This window comes from Brachyistius frenatus, unplaced genomic scaffold, assembly GCF_029030835.1.
Source record: "Brachyistius frenatus isolate BFR_SWC_R1_liver_20210118 unplaced genomic scaffold, ASM2903083v1 Contig_31, whole genome shotgun sequence".
Taxonomy (NCBI): Eukaryota; Metazoa; Chordata; class Actinopteri; family Embiotocidae; genus Brachyistius; species Brachyistius frenatus.
Genome location: NW_027210630.1, coordinates 2,532,467 through 2,556,631, shown reverse-complemented (window position 1 = coordinate 2,556,631; position 24,165 = coordinate 2,532,467). Strand labels below are relative to the sequence as shown.

The 24,165-nt window shown below is 40.8% G+C and overlaps 1 protein-coding gene across 3 annotated transcripts in view; it reads right to left on the bottom strand.

Annotated features, from left to right (window-relative positions):
* rtkna (rhotekin a) overlaps positions 1 to 23,636 on the bottom strand; it is a 56,734-nt gene extending 33,098 nt beyond the window's left edge. For 2 of the 3 annotated variants that reach the window (XM_069699840.1, XM_069699843.1), the window contains exon 1: positions 23,204 to 23,636. In XM_069699840.1, the coding sequence (XP_069555941.1) occupies positions 23,204 to 23,314 (111 nt within the window). In that variant the 5' untranslated portion in view covers positions 23,315 to 23,636. Of the gene's footprint in view, positions 1 to 4,463; positions 5,015 to 23,203 lie in introns of those variants that run through there. The other variant, XM_069699841.1, reaches the window with a different exon arrangement.
* Between the last annotated feature and the right edge of the window lie 529 nt (positions 23,637 to 24,165).

Below are 24,165 nucleotides of genomic sequence, written 5' to 3'. Positions count from 1 at the left end.
CTAAAGTCCCAAATGAAATTACAGATTATATAGTTCACAGTGTTGGTTCATTACTCTTCGCAAATATTTACTTGCACACACTCTCAGAAGCACACAGACACACAGAGTGGGGCTCAGCAGGGAGTTGTGTGGTCAGTTGTGGAGGAATGTGTTTTTCCTCAGTCATGACTTGTGTATCTTGTATCACAAGAGAGCAAGTGCTGTTAGCTTTAGCACACCTTCCACATGCGTCTGGTGTACTTTACGCTACCTAAACAACTTTCCAGCTGAACAAACACACGCATACACTCACCTACAGATGCACACACATGCAAATTTCAACTGCTGACTGCTTCTTGGAAAGATATATAGATAATGAAATGCTGAAATGATCAAATTTATCATGAGGAAGGAAGAAATGGGCAATCAAATAAAGACTGATTGAATTAATGGATAAAAGATAAAGATACATGAGAAAGACAAGAATAGAAAAAAAAATAGGACTATAACTACAAACTAGGCAGGGTAAACCAGGGGATTGAAGCTAAGCCTTCCATGCACTTTTTTTGTCCCATAACAAATAAAATTCATGTTTCCTCTCCTCCTAAATTCATCATTGGGGTCGAGATTCATCAATCCAGTTACAGGGCACAAGAAGATAATGGTTCACTGTCCCAATGCAGGCAGGGATTAACTGTTGTCAAATTGGCCTTTGCCCCTGCAAGACCTCTGCATTTAGACAGCATGAGATCTGCAGGGACTAAAGGGATTGCAGCTCAGAAATATCTGTTTCTAGGGTTGATACTTAGATGGCTTTTTATTCCACAGGGAAATGGCGAAGTAGAGAGCATGTTTTCAGGCACATGATATACAGTATGATAACATACAGTAAATGCAAGGGGAAAAAAAAATCATAAAAAAAAGTTATTACTATGCAGTGACATCAGTGCAGTATCAAAGAGAGGAAGAACTGATCTCACGGACCAGCGGTCTCTGATCAGATGAAGAGACGCTGCATGAATACCAGCCGGTGGATATTAATGACCTGCTTGCAGTGACTAGAATCTGTAAAAATATCTGAGGCTTTGCCAGTACTAAGTTTAGGTTTTGGGAGCGTGTGAGAGGTCAAACATTTGTCTCGGGTGAGGCAGCAAGAAACTCCCACCTAACCCCACACAGGCTCAGATGAGCTACTGTGACTACAACATGTTGGGGTCAATGTGCCTCTTTTTACTCAAGGATGTCTGTAGAACTTGTTCATGAACATTAATATGACAGTTGTAATGCATCAGATTGTTCTGAGGAATCCTAAAAAACAAATAAAATGCTGTTTGATGGCAGAGTAAAATCAAACAAAAACAAACACCTTGCATGGTCAAATACTGAATGTGGGACTCTGTTAATGTTTCTCTTCAGCTGACAGATTTTGATCAATTTCATGTTTTCACACTTCCCAGTTTATGTTCTTCACATGTTAAAGAAAGACTGATGGGTCAGTTCTGCATCATAATACCTAGACAAATCCATAACTGCAGCAGAGCCCCAAATGGGAATCTCTTCAGTCTTTCATCAGATGATATCTGGACATGACCAGCAGCAGATACATAACATACACAGTCACACAGAGAAACAATTGTACTTTGACAAACAATGACTGACTGAGAGAATGAAGCGCTCAGCACAAACCCTGCTTTGATAACTCGGGCAAAAACACATGACCTCAGAAATCCATTTACAAATGTCGACATGCAACTCAATGATGCAGGCTAAAATTAGATCAGAGAGAAAGTGTCCATCTACGGCCCTTTACCTCTCACTGGGAATAAGGCAGACAGACACGAGGACTAAGCCAGGCGAGGTGAAGAAGGTCTGAAACTAGGGGGGCATAAATCAAGTAAATACAAAAAAAACACTGTGTGTGTATGGGTCTGCGGGGACAGGAAATGGTGTATGTGTATATTAATGTCATTAATGTCAGGCAGTTCAATGACATCATGCTATCTCTCCCTGGTGGGAAACAGTAATTATGCATGACCATTTCCTGTTTCCCATCAGCCACCTCTCTTATGAGGCAAATCCTGTATCCCTGTGGTGAAAATGCTTTTTACACTTCACATGCAACTAAAGAGGAAGCACTAGTGACGATCTCATGGGCCTCACAAGGTAGGACCACGAATGAACACAGCGCATTGGAGCCAAGAATGCAGCCATTCCTATTCTAACAGACTTGTTAAAACCTGAAGAGCAGAAATGTTACTTCCTACGGAGCTTGAAAATAGCACAATGGCTCTTCTCTCTCCCCTCCTGACACAGCAATTATACATGTCTGAGGAATGTTGGAACCTCAGTATATGCATGATCTTCTCACTTGTTAAGTTTCTTTTAAACTGACAGGCACTTTTATCTTCTAAGAGGACCAGTGCAGAAAAACAGCAACAAACGAGGTGTAAGTCTGTGTTTGTCATGCATACATAAGAGTATTTGTGAGTATGGGGGAGGGGGAGTGACTTTAAGATATACAGCACAGCGTGTTGCTGGAGGGGAAAAACAAGACGAGGAGAGAAGGGTTTACAGTGTAATAACTCTAAGTCCTGATGACCCAACAGGAGGAGTATGAAAGTCCCTGGAACAAAACAATATACATACCTAGCTGAAATTACAGTTTGACTGTGGTCCATGCAGCTCAGCTACATACAAATAATCCGTGTCTCATAAACCCACCCAGGCAGAGGAGACATGGGGGGAGGGAGGGAAAGAGACGGTGACTGAATAAACGAGCATGAGTAAACAAGTGTGTTTACCAGAAAAAATAAGCGAGCAAGACGATCCAACAAACTGAAATTCTCACTGTTAATGCAGATTAAAGCCTCTCTGCAGCCGACCCTCACCTTTGAACTTCCTGTGAGGCAGCAGAAGCAACAAGAGGGTTTTTCCCATATGCCTAAATAGGGGCTCATTATATTCTTATTACACATCTGACCTCGCAATTGCATTTACAAAAATAAAGCTGGACCTGAGACAGCAAAATTCTTAAATGCACAAAGATCTTCAGACAGAAACTCCTGTTATTCACATTCCACCATAATGTCCTAGATTTAATAATCAGACAAAGCACCACTTTCCAGTCTATGTCCAAGCAGTAAACAAGTTTCTTCATCAAAAGAGGCTCTGTGACAGGAACTAATAACTTGATTTGAGCCTGATCAACTTATTGGTAAAGAGAACTCGTGATAGCTGGTTTAAGTGCAATAAGAAAAATCGCTTTCATACTCCATCCCTGAGCACCAGTTGTTCTAAAGTTAAATCAGCGTTTTAAAGACAGTTCTGGATTTAGGGAACCGTAACATCCTGGAAAAAGAATAAACTAGGCTTAAAGAAGTTGAAGTTGGCAGAAGTCTACATATCTTATGATATTATGTGATAAAAAGCCAGACACCTGCCATGCTCTGTGGCACTTGGCAAAGGTAGATAAACACTGAAACAACTCACAGGCAAAAACAATGCCAAACAGCTAGCAGGTACAACACACCAGTGAGTAATAGCACCTCGCATACAGAGAAGGCTGTTTGGACTAGATTTCAGCAGACATAGTGAGAAAGAAACAGTCTGTTTTTTACACTTCTAAACAGCTGCAGCACAGACAGACAATATTCTTGAGATTCTGGGGGCCAGAAAATGAAATATATTAAAATTGAAATTCCTGACACATTACCAATGGCCATATTTCTCCTCTTCCTTTCAACCCTGTTAAGAACAAAACACATATTCTTCAGCTATTTCCTCTGACAGAGTGAAATGAGCAGAGTTTGTGGCGAGTTACAAAAAGGTGGCTTGATATTGAATTAATGATAAACCCTTGTCACATTATAAGGAATGACTCCTTTTTCTCTGTCTTTCTCAGAACACAATACTACTCTCTCTCTCTCACACAGACGTGCACACACTCCCACAGGGACTTATGAGGCCCATATGTGCAGCTGTGGACTGTGTGAACCCAGTTGGAAGGGGAGACACTGAGGGAGAGATGGAAGGCATGTAGTGTTGTTTTTCTGTTTGCTGTCAGTGTGAGCTTTGCCATCTGCAAAGGAAGAGACCACACCAGTGTCAGCGCGCCTTGTTTGTCACATAGAAAGATTCTTCAACCAACCCCTCTGTAAACTTTACAACATGCCAAAGCACAGCCACATGCCAAAGCACAGCTGCAGACTCAGTCGGTTAACACAGAGATGCACTGTACTTTGGAGAGAGCATGTCTGAAAATAGATTTGATTTATCAGTGAGACTGTTTATGTTTTAAGTGGATCGATCAAGAAAAAGAAAGTAAAATAGCCAGAGACATGATCACACACACTTCCACTGACACAGCCCACTTTGAGATTGTGAAGAAATAGCTCAAAACAGTGCAAATAAAAAATTTAAAAAAATTCAAGCAGAAATTCAGGGACAAGGGATGGTCAACTAGAAATTGGAACTTTTCACTTTACCTGCAAACTGAGAGCAATCTGACGAATGTACATCATATTGAGGTCCTCCAGTATCCACAGTTTTTCCTCCATGTTTGCGTATTTATCAACTGGCATCCTTTAGTCTGATAAGCACAAAATTACCTCTTCTTGAAGTTAACAAGTTCACACCGCTACCCCGCAGGTACTGGCGACAGAAAGTTCATTCTGACAGTGTCCTGTCCAGTCGCCACTCGTACAATCAGTGCGTAAAGCGACGCGTAAAAGTTCCGCTCCTTATCCAAAACAAGACCGGGAACTCCGGGAAAGCGGACAGAGGTGGAGTGGATGACAGCATCGACTACGCTGTAGAAACCTTCTCCATAAAATCCCCCCAACTCGTTCACGGCGCGTATTCTTCTTCTCTACTTTTCTCCGGGCAACAAAGACCCTCTTAAACACCCACAGTCAACACCCATCGGCAGCGGGGAAAGAATGGAGCCTTTTAAATTGCAGTTCTTCTCTTTGTGTCCCTGTGTCCCAATTGTGAATGCCGTCTGTCCTCTGTGACAAGAGACCTCTCCACAAAAGGGCATCGCCTCTGCGGGAGTGATCGGCACAACTACTCCACTGTGTGCGCCCTGACGCTGCCCAACTCGGCTCTAAATTAACCCCTACGACGCGCCTCTGTTGATAAATAATGCATTTTAAAAAAGAAGAAAGAGGGGAAAGAGTGAGAGCGATTACTGTAGCCCCCACGCCCTTTTAAACAAACAAATAGCAAATGCCGCACCAGCACGCAAGCACGCAAGCATAGCAGGATGGGGAGCTTTGTTCTTTTTACGAGCTTGATAATAAATGGAGAAATAATAACCGTGTCTGCTGGCGTTACTTACAAGGAGAGTCAGACCAAACATCAACGCGGAAATTGTATCTAACTCTAACGTGATTCAGAAAAAGTATTCGTATATTTAAACTAGTGAAATCGTAACATTGCAATTTGTTTACGTTTTTATAATAAACTATTTGTTCCGATAGATATTTGGACATGGAACATATGCTATTTAATAGGTCACAGGGTCACAAACATTTGGCCTATTCAATTGTTTTAGCACAGATTGTATCAACTATCACTTCAGTGCTAGGTCTCCTGGTTATCAATATTTAACAAAAATGTTGGGTCCCTGAAAATGTTGATGCTACAACAATTTGAGAAAGTTATTATTTAAAGAAAAATATTCCCCTCCTTTGAAAAAACAAAACAAACATATAGTTAGGGCAAGGGCAGTCTGCTTTCCCAATGTCCCAGGTGATTGGTTTCCTGTGTCCAAAAGAGAAAATCCCAAACTTTACTCCATGTGACTTTTAAGCACAAGCTCTACTGATGATTCCTCTTCTCTCTGGGAAAACGATGTTCAGTCAATCTGCGTGCTCTTCATAACGTATACAAAAAGTAGGAGTATAGAGAACAAAACATTCATCCTTTTCTCCTCTCCGGCGCACTAATCCTGGTCCTGATACAGTTGTTGTGTGTGTGTGTCATGTATGTATCCTTCCTTAAGGCGTGGGTGAGGCAAAACCACAAGCTGACCCCTCAACAGGAAACCGGCGTCACATTGCATAGGGCTCACTGAGCCAGATTAATTAAAATACACACATTCTTCTGCCATTCAACAGCACTGGGGTGGACCAGATGCTCTCAGAGGGTCACTGGCTGAGTTCAAGGGCTCATCATGAGGAAGATTACTCCTTAAAGGAAAGTTGTGGAAGATAAAGTGTAGGGGATGCTTTTGGCCACATTCTTCACTTTGACATGACATTTGGCTCCACCCCTCTCCACACACATGACCACATGATACTCCATCAATCTCAGAAAAACGTTCTCTTAACTTTTTTCTTTTTTTTTACACATGCAAACAGTAAAAACAAAGGAGCTGTAAAAAAAAAAAAAAAACTTTCACCTCAGAAAAGCATAGCCACTGGTGCCAGTAGCAAGACAGGTCATTTCCCCAAGGAAAGCCTTTACCCTGAGAGTTTAAATCACCTGGCTAAGCAGTCGCAGACACCAACATTTGCAGTAAGACAGGAGATTTATTGTTCTTGAGGTGGAAAGAGAAATAGCTGGGTCGAATGCACAGAAGGAGGGTTACAGGTCCTCAAAAAACATTTGGGCCTTGTGAGAGTGTGTGTGCGTCCAAATCTCTGTGTGTAAAAGAATCAATCCCCTCTGAAAGTCAATCTGGCATGCTGCGAAGCTGGAAAAATATTGATTTAACAAGACCTCAAATATGTTGAACTCTATACTGAACAGGCTTTACTGCTTTAATAAAGCAATACCGTTTTTCAAACAGTTGTTCTTATTTTTTCAATGATAGATGTGGATTTTTTTTTTTTTTTAAACAAAAAACAGAACACACCAGGAAAAAATATGGTGTTTCAATAACACTTAATCCACACATTTTTTCTTTAGGATCTATATTACACCAGCAGTTCCTGAGGCAGAACATGCTGCCGGTGAATCTCACCACAGTGAAACACAAAGACTGACATCTTATGACAAAAGCCTAGAGGCTGAACAAAAACAGACAGAAAACAGCTATTATCTCAATGACAGGGCACGCTGGCAGGCAACCAGCTAAGACATTGGGCATCGCTGCTTCTTGGCCAGGAGCCACTGAGGATGAGGCAAACAGGTATTCAGAGACAGTATATTAATGGTTAGTGGAAAGGCCTAACACCTTTAGGCTTGCCTGGGATTTGGCTATGTTAAATGGCAATTACATACTGATGGGATGGTGAATTAGCAGCTAGTGACTAAAGGTTTGGTCTGACTGTAGCAGGGCCAGATGTGTTAATTGGCTGCTGTGAGGGAGTGATGAAACCAATGCATTACACAATCAGTTAATTCAATACCAACACTGAGATTTGATTAAAATGAAGAACACACACACACACACACACACACAGTGATCCATATCATCAGTTAATCCAATACCAACGCTGAGATTTGATTAAAACGAACACACACACACACACACACACAGGCTGACCCTTACATAATAGGTCCAGAGGGGGTCGGACTGTTTTCAGGACAATACCCGGTGTCTTTGTCGTTTCTGAACGGATGCGTGGAGGAATACAGAAAACTTCCTGTCCAAACACCTTATCAGCTGGAGGAAATGTAGTGGAGTCAGAGTTGAGGGTCAGGTGGTGCTGCTCTACCAAAGGAACAGTACAGACACTTGTGTATATACGGAATGTTTGCAACAGAGGATCTGTAGTTGGTGATCTATCACTGAATTGAGTAAGAATGGATAGACTGTCAGAACAATGAGCAGTACAAATTTACTCGTTACAAAGTTAAGAAATAATAATTCTAGTTTGTTAGAACTGCAGTCTCTATCTTTACCACCCTGGCACCAGACATAGTTACGTTTCTCGATTGGTCCAAAATAAACTGGCTCAACAATGCAAACCTGACTCCTCCTAGGACTGCCATGGTATTGTGTTTTTTTACAACAACTTGATGGATTGCCATGAAATTTGATACACATGTTCATGTTCCCCATTAGGATAAATCTGAATAACTTTAGTGATCCCTTGACTTTTGCTCCAGTGCCGTCATCAGGTCAAAATTTGTTTTTCCAATATTTCATGACAAAATTTCCACATTAGCATCATAGCATGCTGACATTAATAGTATTAAGCTTAAAGTGTCGACTTAAAGTGTCGACTGAAAGACTAATCACAAAGCTTAACTGGTGATGGCTGTAGACTTTTAGTCTTGTTATATATTTTTGTAATTGTTATAATTTACCAAAGTGCTTGCTGTGATGTGGAAACTAACAGCATAAGAAAACATTCAGACTATCAGACAGGTTATCATCAAGATGTTAACAGTTTTTCTATATTGTCAGAAACATATTTCATTTGGAAGCAAAACCAACAGTAAGTGCTCCAGAAATGTCTGTAACAACTACAGCAAAGGTCACAAAGTTGAACCAGGAAGTTGGTCTACAAACTATTTACAACTTACAGTCAATTCATCTATTCATTAACTATACCAGGGGGGAGAGCTGGAGCATATCCCAGCTGACTGCCCCCTGGACGGGTCGCCATTCCATCACAGGAAAGAGAGACAACCACTGATGCTCACGTTCACACCTACAGCCAATCTAGAATCACCAATTAGCTGTGGGAGGAAGCTGGAGCACCCTGAGCAAAACCGACAGGCACAGAGAGAAAAGGCAAACTCCAGAGAACGTGCAAGTCATATCAAAGTTTATAGTTCAATATCACAAATTATGTCTCAAAGGGCTGTACATATAATAAAACATTAAAACAGCATTAGAAGAATATACCAAGTGTATAAAAGTTAGATATGTTTCAGAATTTTACTTTCGCCTTCATTTTCTTCTCCAAGTCAGTTTGTCTAACCTGGGGTTTGCTTAAAACCTGTACAATCAAATTTCCTGACCCATCGGGCTTCTTTTCAGCAACAGAGCAACATTCCCAAAAATAAGGAATTAAACTAGTGAATGAAGGCCAAAACAAAACAAAAAAGACAAACTACGATTATCCTTTAAGATTCCAGGTGCTTCTGAATAGAGCATTGCAATTTACAAAATGAAAAAAGATCCTGAAAAAGATCCATTTGATACTCTCAACAGTCTAAAGAAAGTACACGTGCTCATGATTATCACACAAATGCCATTTTCAACTTCTAATTGCCATTTTGCATAAAGATAAAGGTTCAAAGTTATCTTTAGTTTAACGCACAGTGTGGCAGCAGAACAGGGCAGAGAAACACACAAGGGCCTCAGGCTGCCAGGCCACAAACCACAACAAAGAACCCCGACTGTCATCTAAACCCAATCTGAAAACTGAACCCCACCATGACTCCCACTCACTTCAAATACACACACACACACACACATATACACACGCACACACAAATGCACATCCAGACATAAACATAAATACACATACAACCTGAAGCTGTAGCAAAATGGTCTGAAAATGAGACAAATGCAGTTGATCATGGTTTGTCTAATTATGGCCTGCCAAGAAAAAGTCCTCCCTGTTGTTTCACACAAAGGGCAAATAAGTTAAATAAGATGAGATTATTACAGAGCTGTTTCTCTGTGTTTTTGCACCTTCAGATAGATGATTACAGAAGGACAGTGAGAAATGAAAAAAATGCGATATATTTTTTTTTTAAAGAGATTCACAGTCAAGCTGAGTATCAGACCTAATCTGCCCCCATTAAAAGTATTACAAATAAGAAGAACGTTTTGTGACTGTGCAAAGTTACAGAGAGAAATATGTTCGGATCAAAGTAGGATCAGACAAAGAAACAGTTTTAGTGTTAGTCTATACTTAATAATCTGACTCAACAGACTTGAATATCACAAGACTTCAATTACATGGCTGTGTTACGGGCAGGCACTGGGTCATATCTGCTCCACTTGATGACAGCAGCATGTGATGAGCTGTGAAACCAGACGTCTCATTGAAAAATCCCCCTGGAGGTCAGTTCTCAGTTATAGCGCATAAAAGACCTGCGCTGACAGCCGTATAGTCATAACTCAAACACAGAGACACTGTAATGACATTGTAAATTTCATCAACAGTCTACCTTGTTATTAATTGTATCAGATTCAGTCTGATACACCTAATAACAAAGTCTGTGTGAGTGATGTAGCTTTTACTTAAAGGGATGTTGTGACAACGCAATGCGGTTCTCGTTTATATTGATGATCAAAACTTGAGCAATGTTCGAGATGAAATTTCAGACATGGAGCCACAAATCATGTGACTGATATTTTTCTTTCACTGGAAGGCGTAAAGGAGAAATGCGTAATAATCCATGGGTTAGCCTGTAAAATCTGGGGGAGTCGCCTGCTCAGTGTGAGGGGGTGATCTGATTTCTCAACATTACCTCTTGTGCTGTTAGCTGTGAAGGAAAAACAAGCCCAAGTGCTCAAACACACGAAGAGACAGTTCAGCAGTTTGGCTGCTTCCCAGAATCAGTGTTGACTTTCAGGAACAGTCACAGGAGACTGCAGCATTTCATCACCCTGAAAGACCGGACCTCTCAGTGAAAGAGAAACTCACTCGTCAGGAAATTCATCTCTATTGATTTGTCAGGGGTGCAGCCTGTGCAATATCAGAGGAGATGTGTGTATTTATGAGGATACGTACACCAATTAATTTGTGTATATTATTGTGAATTCTGTTTTAAATTATTATCAATGACCGTGAGGTAAATAAAAAATGAACATCAAATCTGTAAAGGAAAAGTAAACAAGAGAAAGAAGTGTCTTCTCTGCTGCATGAAATGGAGCAATGGCTCCCTCTGCAGAACAGCAGCGGCAACAACAACAACATGTGCCTCTGGGAAACATTATTTGACAGTGCATTAAGTTGCACAGTACTTAACTGAACAAGAATAATTACACATAAAGTGGAGATGAGTGTCAATGTTACCTTGGTAAACTTGAATAACTATAATCAGAAGATGCTGCAAAAAAGAAAATAAACATTACTGGACGTAACTTTCTCCCTTTTGTTTCCAACTGCAACCAGACATGACAAAGATGAGTTTCACAGACATGAGAGAAGGACATCAAGAAAAACACAGAAACCAAGACTCATTGTTCCATATATAAACAGTCAGACTTATATAATGCACTTTTATATGCTATGTGGTTGCTTCTCCAGAGAGTTAAATGATTTTATTAGAGCTCCCACCAAAAAGCAGATTTTGCAGTAAACATGTCGGTGTAAAATCTAAAAAAAAAAAAAAAAAAGAGCCATGAATGTAAACATCTGGAGAAACAATATGAGAGTCTAAACAGAGAAGACATCCGGGAGACCACAACTCAAACTGACAAGCATAACATCTTTACAGGTTTGAGATTTCTACCAGCAGGGAGTGAGGACGGAGAAGGTCTAATGTGGCATTTAATGCAACAAGGGGAGAGGACAGTGTTAACTTTCTAAAGGTCTTTTTTTATGTTGAAATAAATCAAGATATTTTATATTCACCCCTCTTTTCTCTGTACTCGTACATGTTTTGAAGAAAAGAAAATAACCATCTGTCAAGCTTTGAATTCAGCTGTGAATTAATTTCTTGATAAAATATTACATGAATTGCTTTCATAAACAGATATTTGAAATTGGTTTATTATTTGGTTAGCATTAGGTAATCTATGTAACACACTAGATTTCCTGTGTTAAGTTCAGGACTGTCTTTAGGTCGCTCTGGGAGTGAATGAAACACGGCAAATGTTTGCAGTTTAAAACAAGGAACTGAACTGCAATTTATTATAGTTATTAACACGCACAGAAAATCAAGGGAACAGCATAAAAGAAAAATAACAAATTCGAATAATAACCCCAATACCGGTATTTCTCTCGCAGTCAGTCAGTTTCAGTCTCTTGTCTTCCAGTCTACTACCCGGGTAGTGTACGTCTGGAGGCTCTCAGACTAACTCTTATCTGAATCTTTTGCTCGTCGGTGCTCCGGCAGGAGAATCCAAGAAGCCCAAATGCAGCTTCACCCACGGAGAAGATGATCAGGGATCGCAGGGTCACTCAGCTCCAGCGCTCTGCGGCGGTTTCTGGGGATCGCTGTCTCCATCACAGATCAGTACAAAAAAACAAAACAATCTGCATGCAGCAGAATTTAATATGATGTCAGTACTGTAATTTCTAAACTCTATTGTTGGTGTAACAGTAAATGACCAGTAATATAGTATTACACACACATATATATATATACAATACTATTCACTATGGTCAATATTAACATACCAACATATTTCACACACACACATGTACTCATGTCTCAGTGGCATCTATCACTTATACTTAACACGCATTATTTAAACGTCCACCGTTACTAAGCAACACACTCAACAGCTGTTCTCAATCTGACCCGTTTACTTTTGGCGCTAAAACAAGAAAATGACGTCATCGTTCCCGCTCGGCTTCAACAGGTCCCGACGCATTAACCCCTCAGCGCTTAACTAGCCCCGTCGCGTACATGTAGCTCCACAATCACAGATATCAACCACGTAAAATAATATTCATCAACAAATTAATATTTATCTCCGACTGGTTTTTTTTTCTGTTCTCTCCTGATCGGTATCTTTAGCCCAACTAAACAACTGTCCTCCTTTGTAGCTCTGCAGCAACGGCGAACTCTTAGCAACGCATTCGTCACTCACCGGAGATTCTTCTCAGACTTAAAAGAAACTTTTTCCTTCGGAGTCGGTCTGGTTAACGATCAAATAAATAAAGATCCTCAAAAGCAGTGAGCAAAAATCAACCAAATGAGATTCTTCAGTGGTGTAGCTCATAACTCTGCTGTTTCATAAAGGGTCTTCTCCCGGGAGGAGGCTTTGATCTCCCGACGTGCACGACAGCGCCTCTCTGGTAAACGTCGGTATTGCATGTGTGAGTTAACCCTTTAGTTGCTGGTAAAAAAAAAAAACTAATGTGGGTTACAATAACATCATGAAAATAGTTTTTCTTGCAGCCACAAACATCTATTACATTTTCTGGCTGGCTGGCTGGCTGGCGGGCTAATTGTATTCTGGGGAATTCCCTGGGCTGAGTCTGGTCACATACATAAACACAAAGACTTTTGAAAGTAAATCACATTGTAAATAAAAATGTAATAATGTGCCATACTGAACACTTAAAGTCAGCAATTTGTTTGTTTACAGCTGCAGCAAATGATTAGTTTTACTGCTGATTCTTTTTTAATTAATTTTTTTCAACTAATGAAGTCGTCATTCTGTCAATTAAACATCAGAAAATAGAAAAAGGGCTCATCAAACTTTCCCAGAACTCAAGGAGACATGTTGTCTTGTCCAAGAAACGGTCCTAAATTATTAATATATATATATTTTTTTATTAAATAGAAAAAAGTAGAACAAAATCCTCTTATCTGAGAAACTGGAATTATTTAAGTAGCTTTCTGGCTCATAAATTAATTAATAATTAACATAATTTCAGCTCTATTAAGGTTGTATGTCAGTGTTTATAATAGTATTTTCTAGCTTTTGATTGTTATGCACCACTACAATGAGGCAAATTATTTGTGTATAAACTTTGCCATAAACCAGATTCTGATTGTAATAGTCGAACACCACTGCGATAAAAGTGTATAATATTTGGTTACATACAAGAAATACCTGTTTGACTTTCTTTTCTCCTTTTAGTGGTTTTGGGCCAAGTTTTAAATTAAAAAATGACATATATTTCACAGCTTTGTTCTTGTGCTGTTATCACATCTTTAAGTGCTAACAAATGATGCTAACTGCCATCCAACCTGATTTACCTACTATGAATGTTTTAGGTGACATGAGTGTTTGATATAAATCTTTAAGTCCTTTCTTATAGTACTTAATTTTATGTCTCCCTCATATTTGGTGGAATGCTTACAGTATCATTCAGTATGGGTGATTAAACATCCAAATCCACCTGAGTGGTCTGATCTCTTTCTTTTCTTAAGGCAGGCCATAATGGAAAACTAGCGACAGACCAGAGAAAATAACTGCTGAGACAGCAGGAACAACACAACGATACAACAAGATGTGACACCACACCGTCTGCTACTGGGCCCAGTAAACACACACATTAAAATGCAGGCATGCTGGCAGGGACTAGTACACTATGCAGCATGCAGGGAAGGCAGACATGCATAATAGACCCATCTGCTCTCATAAAGTCAAACACCTGCTCCGCATCAACAAAACAGAGAACATCATTGGTCCTTGTGCCCCATTGCCCCCTCCTCTCCACAGTAACAACCAGTGATCTCCTGATCTGACGATGCTGCAAAACACATCCATTCATCTGAAATACAATTGTGAATTTAGATTCAACGCTGCGCTGAATTATTTGTTAAAAATACCAACACAACACCTGCAGTTACAGTATCACAGAAACATAGGTTATGGTTAACACAGTTCATCTGCAGCCGGGATGTAGGTGACTAAGCCTGAACTCATCACTGTGTATCTCTTTGAGATTGCACAAAACGAAAAGAATAGTCAGAATCCGTGCAGGAACAGGCACGTACAACACGTCCATCCACCCCACACACACCCCACTCCCCTCACACACACACACCTCTAAACGTTCCTCACTATTGATTCCTTTCATCGTGCATTCCTCTGTATGAAAGAGAGGCCCTAACTTCATCTATTTCACAATGAATCGGGTGCTTCTGTAATAGAAGCAAGGGATAAAAAGCCTCTTTGTGCAGAAAATAAAATGCAAGAGCAGACTCGAGTAGAGAGAACAGTAGAACAGTGGGCTGACATAGACATGCCCCATATTCTTCAACTTTATGAAGGTTAATGACTTCTCCCTGGTGAAGTTACAGGCTAAACTTAGACCATGAAATGTTGTAATCAATTCACAAAGAGTACAAAGGGACCACCCCCCCCCCCATTGATGACCTATTTTGTCCTTACAAGATGTAGTAAAACTGACACTAAGCTGCTTTGTATGTAACTTATTTGACCAACATAGCACCAGGGTGTACAACAAAAAGAAAATCAAACAAACCTACTTAATTTTGATGACTCCAATAAGATTCAGTAAAAAAAAAAAAAAAAAATACATATTTATTAAGTGAAATACCACAACACACAAATGCTATCATTTACAACTATTTCTACTTCTCAAACTAATGTCCATCTTATTTTGGCAGACTTCCTCAGAGACAAAGCCTCTCATGTTTCAAAGCCCTCTGTGATAAAGAGGCTGACAACTAGTGTCCTGGACTGTAAATGACACCACACATTAGAATCTGTGAGTGCATGTGTGTGTGTCTTTTTGTCAATGTTTAACAGCGCAGTATTGAATGTGGGTCTTATGTTCACAGAAAGAACATACCTTTGGCATGAGACAGTCAAGTTCTGTGTTACAGTCTGTTAGAGCCAGGCTCAATAGATTAAGGCTAAGGTCTCTGGTGGGGTTTGTATACAGGGATGAGCAATGAAAAAAGATGGAGCGATAAAGGGGCATAAAATAAATACTCATCTTCTATGGCTAGAGGTAAAGACAAAGGGGTACTTCCTGTGTGTAATCTGGATCAGGAAAGTGGGTTAGCACTGTAGTACATGACAAAAAAAGGACCCATTTTCCTACTACATCAGGGGATCTGAGCCTGAAAGTAGTAGAGTGGCCCACATAATATGGGTCTCCTGGGGCGGGAAGGTGTTGAGGATGATAAATTCAGGAGAACAAAACAGTGGAAGGACATGAAAGCTTAGGGGCAGGCAAGCAGGTGTAGAACTAATAACTTACCTGCAGTACATTTCTTTAATGTCAACCGTTTCCATTTAATCCAGAAGAAATGATATAATTTTACTGTAGTACTTAGTTTAAACTCTATTCTACTTTCTTTTATCCCTCTTTAACTCTGCCTCAGTACCACTCAGATTGTTTGGTCAAGCTTAGTATACAACTATGGTCAAACCCAAATCCTTCTATTGTAATATTTCCCCATTATTACAGTAAAAAAGAGAGACAAGAAGGTACTTGCACGGCAACAGTTCTGGATTACTCTGATAAAAAAGCTTTATCCACTTCACTAACCAAGGTGGTAAATGAATGAGACAGGTTTGATGATGCATGGAGGAAGTTTCCCATCTGGGGGAGTGGAAAAGTATTCAGTGAGTGTGCCTCCTCCATATATCTCTCCGCCTGTCTGTTAGCCGAGTCACTGCCAGTGACAGCCTCGCACAGGACTGCGTATGCTGAGTGAACAAAGCACGTCTATGTCTGACAATATGCGATGGACCTTGCTCAAGGAGACACTGTTGCTTCGTCACTGTCTAATGGTGTGTACGTGTACAGATGTCTGTGAACCAGAAGCTGACAAACTGCAGTTATCATGAATGATTAATAGCAAGTTCAAAACATCAGTGTTAATTCATAACACTGAGGGGCAAGAGGATTAGTGTCGACATACATGGAGATGCAGACATGTGGTAGTAGGTGTGACTCACTTCCTTTGTGTGTCTGTATACTGAACACGTCTGCTGTCTGTGCTCACGCCTCGTTCAGAGCGAAGCGCTGCAATGTACAAGATGACATAGCTGTGGTTGGGTGGGGTTTACTTGCACCATAAGCAACGGACTCTCAGCTGTTAAACTGGGCCCTGACACCAGATGCCACATCGAGACACTAACCACATTCCATGACCAAAAACACTTACACATAGGCAGTCTACTATGTATCCATTTACAGCAACGAGGACCTGAAAATAGATCACTGACTGAAACCAAGGTAAAGACAGTAAAACACATCAATTTGCAAAATCTTAAAACTGCCACATAATGCCTAAATGTATTTAAAATGAACACAAACATTTTACCTTCATGATGCCAGTTTTACCATCTCTCAAAGCTAAGCATTACATGTTTGTCCAGCATGGCTGGTCAAAGGGACATAGATAAGATAAGGCTGTGAGGAAAGCGCTGTCCTAGGGTCTGTGTAATGGACAAGTGAAGGGTTAGCACAGGAGGACATCCTGTAGTTATTAGACTAAGGTTGTGTGCGTGTATGTGTGGGACACATAGATGAGAAAAATAACATAGACCTTCGGGGCTTTTGAGGCCCAACAACAAGTTGAACACATCTACAGTATAGGATGATCATCAGCTGTTTCTTCAGTGCTCACTGTGAAAATGAATAAATTGGAGCTTGAAAGTGATTATTAGTGTTCCAACAAGGACATTACATGAATTATCAACTGATGTATGATTTTTTTTCTTCAAACAATGGAACTATTGTGTTAAATAATAAACGACCACATAACCTTGCCTTGTTGCATGGAAAGATAACAAACGTGTGTGTGCAAGTTCAAGAATGAAAGAGGTAAGAATCTTTATTAAATACTTTTTTGAAAATAAAGCTTTGTCCTTTCTATCACCAAACTTATTAGGCAAATAGTCCAGCTATAACCATGGGAACAAAATTTTACTCACGGCTTGAATAAACTGAGATGACACAATTTTTCATTTGTGCTAGTACTCAGGCTGTGTGGGAACAGTGCTCCACAATGACATATACAAAGAGCCTGTGTAATAAGAAAAGTTAAACATTTGCCAGTTAAAACATCTCTCAGCATACCAAGAAAGCCTCCAAGCAGAAGGCTGCAGGGGCCGAGCTTTGTTTGAAAAGAAGGGTCTTAGAAGGGGTAAACTTTTCACTGGCATCTCCCCTGTACCCCTGCGGTGTTAAACATGCCAGAAAGCCCTGAGGGTGTGTATACACACACACACACACACACACACACACACACACACACACACACACACACACACACACACACACACACACACACACACACACACACACACACACACACACACACACACACACACACACACAAACTCTATGTTGGCCAGTCTTGGCAACTTTTACAATGCAGTTGTTCAAGAAAACAAGAAAGTAGAGTGCATCCACTCTTCATATCCCTAAGGCCTCTGAGCCCCTTTCCCTGGCATTTCATGCCCCAGAACACTGCTTGGTTTTGGGCCACAGTGCAGTGATGGCCCATTGTTTCCCGTGAGACTCCGGAAGTTTTAGCATTCCTTGTAAGAGAGCCTTTACTAAGTGGGTTCATGGTCTGAGGTGCTTGGTCTTTGCTGCCAGAAGTGGCAACATCAACATCTATATGACCTCTCTCCCTTTGTGTATGCAGGGAGGCAGATATGTGCTTACAGAAGCAGGCTGGGTTCATCACAGTTTTCTGCCAGGCCACATCAAACACCAGCAGAAGCCACAGTGAAAAGCTGCTGAAATGAGGTATCTAACAGTGGAAGGGCTGCCTCTGTAAACTATAAACCATACATTTGGCCATCTGGAGAAAACATAGTGGCCAGACAACAGCTCTAACTTGGGAGAAATAACACCAGGGTGCATCAGGTTCTGTTAAGCAAAATATTCCTCATACAGTGCATCCGGAAAGTATTCACAGCGCTTCACTTTTTCCACATTTTGTTGTTACAGATTCCAAAATGGATTAAATTAATTTTTTTCCCCCTCAAAATTCTACACACAATACCCCATAATGATGATGTGAAAAAATATTTTTTTGAAATTTTTGCAAATCTATTAAAAAAAAAAAGGAAAAAAAAAAAAATCACGTACATAAGTATTCACAGCCCTTTGCCATGACACTCAAAATTGAGCTCAGGTGCATCCTGTTTCTACAACTGGAGTGGAGTCCACCTGTGGTAAATTCAGTTGATTGGACATGATTTGGAAAAGCACACACCTGTCTATGCAAGTTCCCACAGTTGACATTGCATGTCAGAGCACAAACCAAACCAAGAAGTCCAAGGAATTGTCTGTAGACCTCCGAGACAGGATTGTATGGAGGCACAGATCTGGGGAAGGGTGCAGAAAAATGTCTGCAGCATTGAAGGTTCCAATGAGCCCAGTGGCCTCCATCATCCGTAAATGGAAGAAGTTTGGAACCACCAGGACTCTTCCTAGAGTTGGCCGCCCGGCCAAACTGAGCGATCGGGGGAGAAGGGCCTTAGTTAGGGAGGTGACTAAGAAGAGAGGAGAACCTTCCAGAAGGACAACCATCTCTGCAGCACTCCACCAAGCAGGCCTGTATGGTAGAGTGACCAGACAGAAGCCACTCCTCAGTAAAAGACACATGACAGCCCGCCTGGAGTTTACCAAAAGGCACCTGAAGGACTGTCAGACCATGAGAAACAAAATTCTCTGGTCTAATGAAACAAAGATTGAACTCTTTGGCCTGAATGCCAATCGTCATGTCTGGAGGAAACCTGGCACCCTAACCTGGCCAATAGCATCCCTACAATGAAGCATGGTTTACTTAGCATAGATTTGCAAACATTTTAAGCACACTTTTTTCACTTTGTCATTATGGTCTATTGAGGAAAAAAATGTATTGAATACATTTTGGAATAAGGCTGTAACATAACAAAATGTGGAAAAAGTGAAGCGCTGTGAATACTTTCCGGATGCACTGTATGTTAAAGGACAGAATATAAAGAAATTAAAGTAAATAACTCGAGCTGAACCAATTTCTGATGGGAAAACACTGCACAAAAAGATAAATACTGCTCTACTGGTACAACCAATGATCTCTTTAAGGTGGCAAACATATGCCGAGTGAAGGAAACACCAAAAGTATCAAAGATTTGACTAAAGCTACAACTATGTTCAGTTTGGATACTTACTGGTGAGAGTGTCTGGATCTACAGGATGGAGAAGGGCAGAGCACCAAAGAAAACCAAACCACAACCCAAAGCTGTTAAAGCTTTTACTCCGCAAATGGCAGACTCCCAGACCATGCCATACACTCCTGCAGGCTGGGAAAGAGTGTGGGTGGATGGGTGTGTCATCACGCACACCTAACCACTTCCTGGCCATGTATAGCTGGTGGTAGCCACAGCAGTGTGGACCATCCTTGAGTTAAACATAAGAAGTTGGAGCATTGAATTACAGAACACTCCATCTCCACCTCCATAATATTAACCGCACGAGCTCCCACTGCATGCCTGGGTGGCTTCAGCTGAAACAGCAGGGCTGCTGAGGACGGAGACTGTGTACAGAGTGTATACACACACTGGTGGCCTTGTGGATCAGAGAGGAGGGCTGTAGAAAGCAGATGTGTTCTCTGCTCCCACTGAGAGCAGCAGGGAGAGGATCGACAAGGCGGCTGCAGAATGGATTTCTGGACAAATGCTGTATGAGCACATAATTGCTCGGGTTCTCATCCTTCCATCCTCTGACCATATTACCCTGTCAGTTTGTGATACGCACAGAGCAGGATGATTTAGCGCTGGACCTGAGAGGATGTAAGGGGGGAAACATGGCAAGACAGACTGTCAGGACATCCCTCGATAATGCAGAGACACTTGCATTACATTCACATGGAAACAATAACTTGCCATGTTTAAAACTCAAACTGGATGCCTGTCAATGTTTCCCAAAATGTCAGTCTTTTATTTACATAACATGTTGCTGCCCACAGTTAAAAGAAATCCCCAAAGCCTGGTACTGCAATCTCTGGACTAATATTAGCAGCAATTTGGTTTTACAAAATCATGCTCTTGGCCTTATTTGCCTCGAGGCATAATAGCGCACGCACGCACGCATGCACAGACCATTGCTTATCGTTTTATTCCAAAATACTCTGAGCGACTCTTTAACAACAAACACATGTATTGAATAGTAAATTTATAACTTCATTGAATAAATACTGTGGTCTAATACAAGAGTCAAGATTTGCTAATTGGGGCATGTGGGGAGAATCCTTAACTGTGTTTCATTGGCTGATAGCTTGTCACCAACAGACAGACATTACAAACAGGCCACCTCCACATACACACATTTACATAAGAGGCTCAAACGTTGGCGCAAACACACAAACGTAATATTCCCTGGCACTTTGAAAACAGGGTGCTTTCAGACTGCTTCATTGAAATGCTACAGACTGGTTCCACGGTGGCATTGAGAGGCCGAACACAGAGCCAGAGGAAAGTCCCAGTCTCTGAAAGAGGATCATTAGCATAGGCAAAAAAAAAAGGCAGGGACACCAATTCATCTTGTATGAGAACCAGCAGAGAACAGATTACACAGTTAAGGAAGTAATAATTGTTGTTGTGAAAAGAAGGGAAGTCTTTAGCCTGATAAATAAAGACCAAACAGGGGGAAGTAATGCGAGTTAGGGGTGGAATAATCATGTAGGGAGATTTAAAGATGAATGTGATGGTTCAGAACATCCCTTGACAGTTATTTCTCTTAAGTATTTTATGATTTATGATTTTATTCCCCAAGGATTCAACAGATAATAACTGAACAAAACTATGTAAACCCCAAACCTCACCCAGCCCTGCTGGACAAACAAAAACATAAATAAGTATTTAAGAAGGGTAATAAATTCTTGCACTGCCACAAACAAGACCATGTATCATTGCTCATCTCTCTTGTAACAGTGCCTCTGAGGAAAATTGCTTACACTGTTTATAAGCGCTCAAGAGATCTTCAGCTCACACCATCTGAAAATAAACAAGACAACACGAGATCATTCGCTTCATGCCAAAAATACTCTACAGACCTAATCACATTAACACAACTGCACCTCCCGCATGTGTGTCGTGTTCTTGGCCTGTGTATCAGATGTGAACTCGGACACCAGATCAGTGTAATTCTGACTGCAGATCAATGCAACAGAGTTTGCCTGACCTCCCAGGGGTCCCAGTGGTGTTTTCCTGTGACATGAATTATAAACAACTACTAGACAGAAGTTGACCATGTGTATGCCTGCACACACACTGGGTGAAAAACCTGACGAGATTCAGAGAGAGGAGGAGAGACAGAATCAATACCCGGCCTTGTCCATTTGCTGTATTGCACCATTAACATTCCTTAAGTATACTCTTACAATTGACTCTCCCTCTCTTTCTCCCACACACTCCCTTCCATACATACACATCCCTCTTTCTTACTTCTATCTGGTAAAAAAAAAAATCACTTGGCTGAACTTCCAGAACTGTGTACATCTCAAATGCAGGCTTACTTTTAATTTAATAGACACAAACACCCTCAAACCAAGAACATGTTTCTGACAAAATATCCAAATACCAGCACTCTAAAATGAAAGCAATGTGCATACTGATGAACACTCGCAGGCAAGTTTGTGTGATTGGAAGAGAGAGTGAAAGGAGGAGAAGGGAGATAGACAGCAGGGGGACTTTTCCATCAAAACAGTATTAAAGTGGACTGTGAGTAAAAATAATTAGAGGTTAGATTGGACGTCACTTCTGAGCCAGACTGCTCCGCTGACAAACGGTGGCTAATATGAAGCAGATGTTGACATGGGAGCTTAGCAGAGAGGAAGAGGAAAACATGCATGAAGCGCAGCAGTGATAAACAGCTGAGAGAGATACACAGACTACAGCTTTGACCCATTTCTCAGCTTTTGGCAGAAGCAGTGTGTTTTTTTTTTTAAACTATTCCCCTTTTGGTTGTCTGTCCACATGCTGCATTCAAAACTAAAGCTGTTAAAAGACATATAGAAGTGAGCTAAACGGTTGAAAGCCATGAATTTTACTGAAGTGTTAAAACTTTGCAATGTTATTCAAAGAAGTGCTTGAGAGGAGCCGAAGAAAGCGGATATAAAGGGAAGCTGGAGATTCCTGAGAAAGGAATTTAAGAGGATAACAGATTTAACAAAACAGTCATTAGTCACTTAGTTAGTAAAAAAAAAAAAATCATTTTGAGAACCCAATTTATAACAATAACTATCTGTAGATGTAAGCATCATTACAAAACTACAGGTTAAACCATGGATGAATATTAAAGCAAAAACATGGGAGAAAGAACATAACATGAAGCACAGACAGTTCCTATCAATCCACTAAGGAGTAGCACAGACACACTTTCAAGTCTCTCTGGGAATATTATTATTTTTTTGTGTAGAGTAGGGTAAAATGTAAATACTGTAATTAACGGCCTTAATTTGAGGAATTGAACGCAGCAGCATAGCCCTCAACAAAACATGCAGAGCAAAGAGGGGTACACACTCGCTTTCAGAACAAGATTAAAAGTGTGCCACATAATTAAGTTGATAGAAGGAGAGAGGGTTAAATCAAAGTTGTAAACAGGAGAACCCCCGCACCCCTTTGGTGTGCGTGTTTGTTTGTTTGTTTGTTTGCCTTGTGTGTTGAAACGGTGGTGATAATTGGCGGACAATCAGAGTCTACCTGTGATGTGTCCAGGAAAACGCTCTTTCTGAACTTCCCTCGGCGTATCTCCATTTCAAGAGCGGAGCCGCGGGCAACGGTGGCTCTCGCTGTTTGATTTCGGCAAAACATCGTCTCTGCTTCCTGGCAACTTCACAGACAGGCTTAGTCCCGTGGAGACCGTATTAGATGAACTTAAAAAACTGAGCGCAAAGGGAGGAACTGCTTCGAAAACTGCCAAACAGCGAATCGCAGATCCAGGTGGCACAAAACGGCCCCACCGGCGAAAACTCCCAAGAGATTTTAGGCAAACCCCGGCATGAAACACTGGTGTTCCTTCTGATGTAGGAGCAGTAACTGAGACAAAACCTCTCGCACGGAAAAGAGGATTTACAGAGTCTTCCTTCACAGCTGATTTTTCTTTTCTTTTTTCCAAACACTTCCCCCTCGTGCGTCCAACAGGGACACAGTGACACCCCATGTGGTGCAGCTGAGACCTAACTTTGCCCTGTCCTGTCTCCGGAGACCTCTACCGGTGATGGATGGCAGAGATTTACAATTGCAATATCTCAAATGCCTTTTGTGGGCCTGTTTATAGAAGTCATCCAGCAGGGACGGATGAAACACAAAAACCACATGTGCGCTTTTGGGCACCAGTGGCTTCACTATAATTTATAGTAAATACACTATACTGGAATTCAGCTTTCAGAATAACATCTGTCCAAACATTAATTTGTAGCATCCATAAAAAGAAATTCAGGGAACTTTTATGTGGATACGTTTCACCTTTAGTTCCAGGTTTTAAATTTCAAACTTTTGGGGCTGTTTTTTCCACTGGCTGATGTAGTTTGCCAATATAGACAGTTAATTCCTGTTACTCCTGTCCTCATTAAAAAATCCCCCTCAAATATATTCTAAGTGAGAACTTCACCCCATGCTATTGCACAATATTCACCGTTCTTAAATTATTTTCATGACCTACG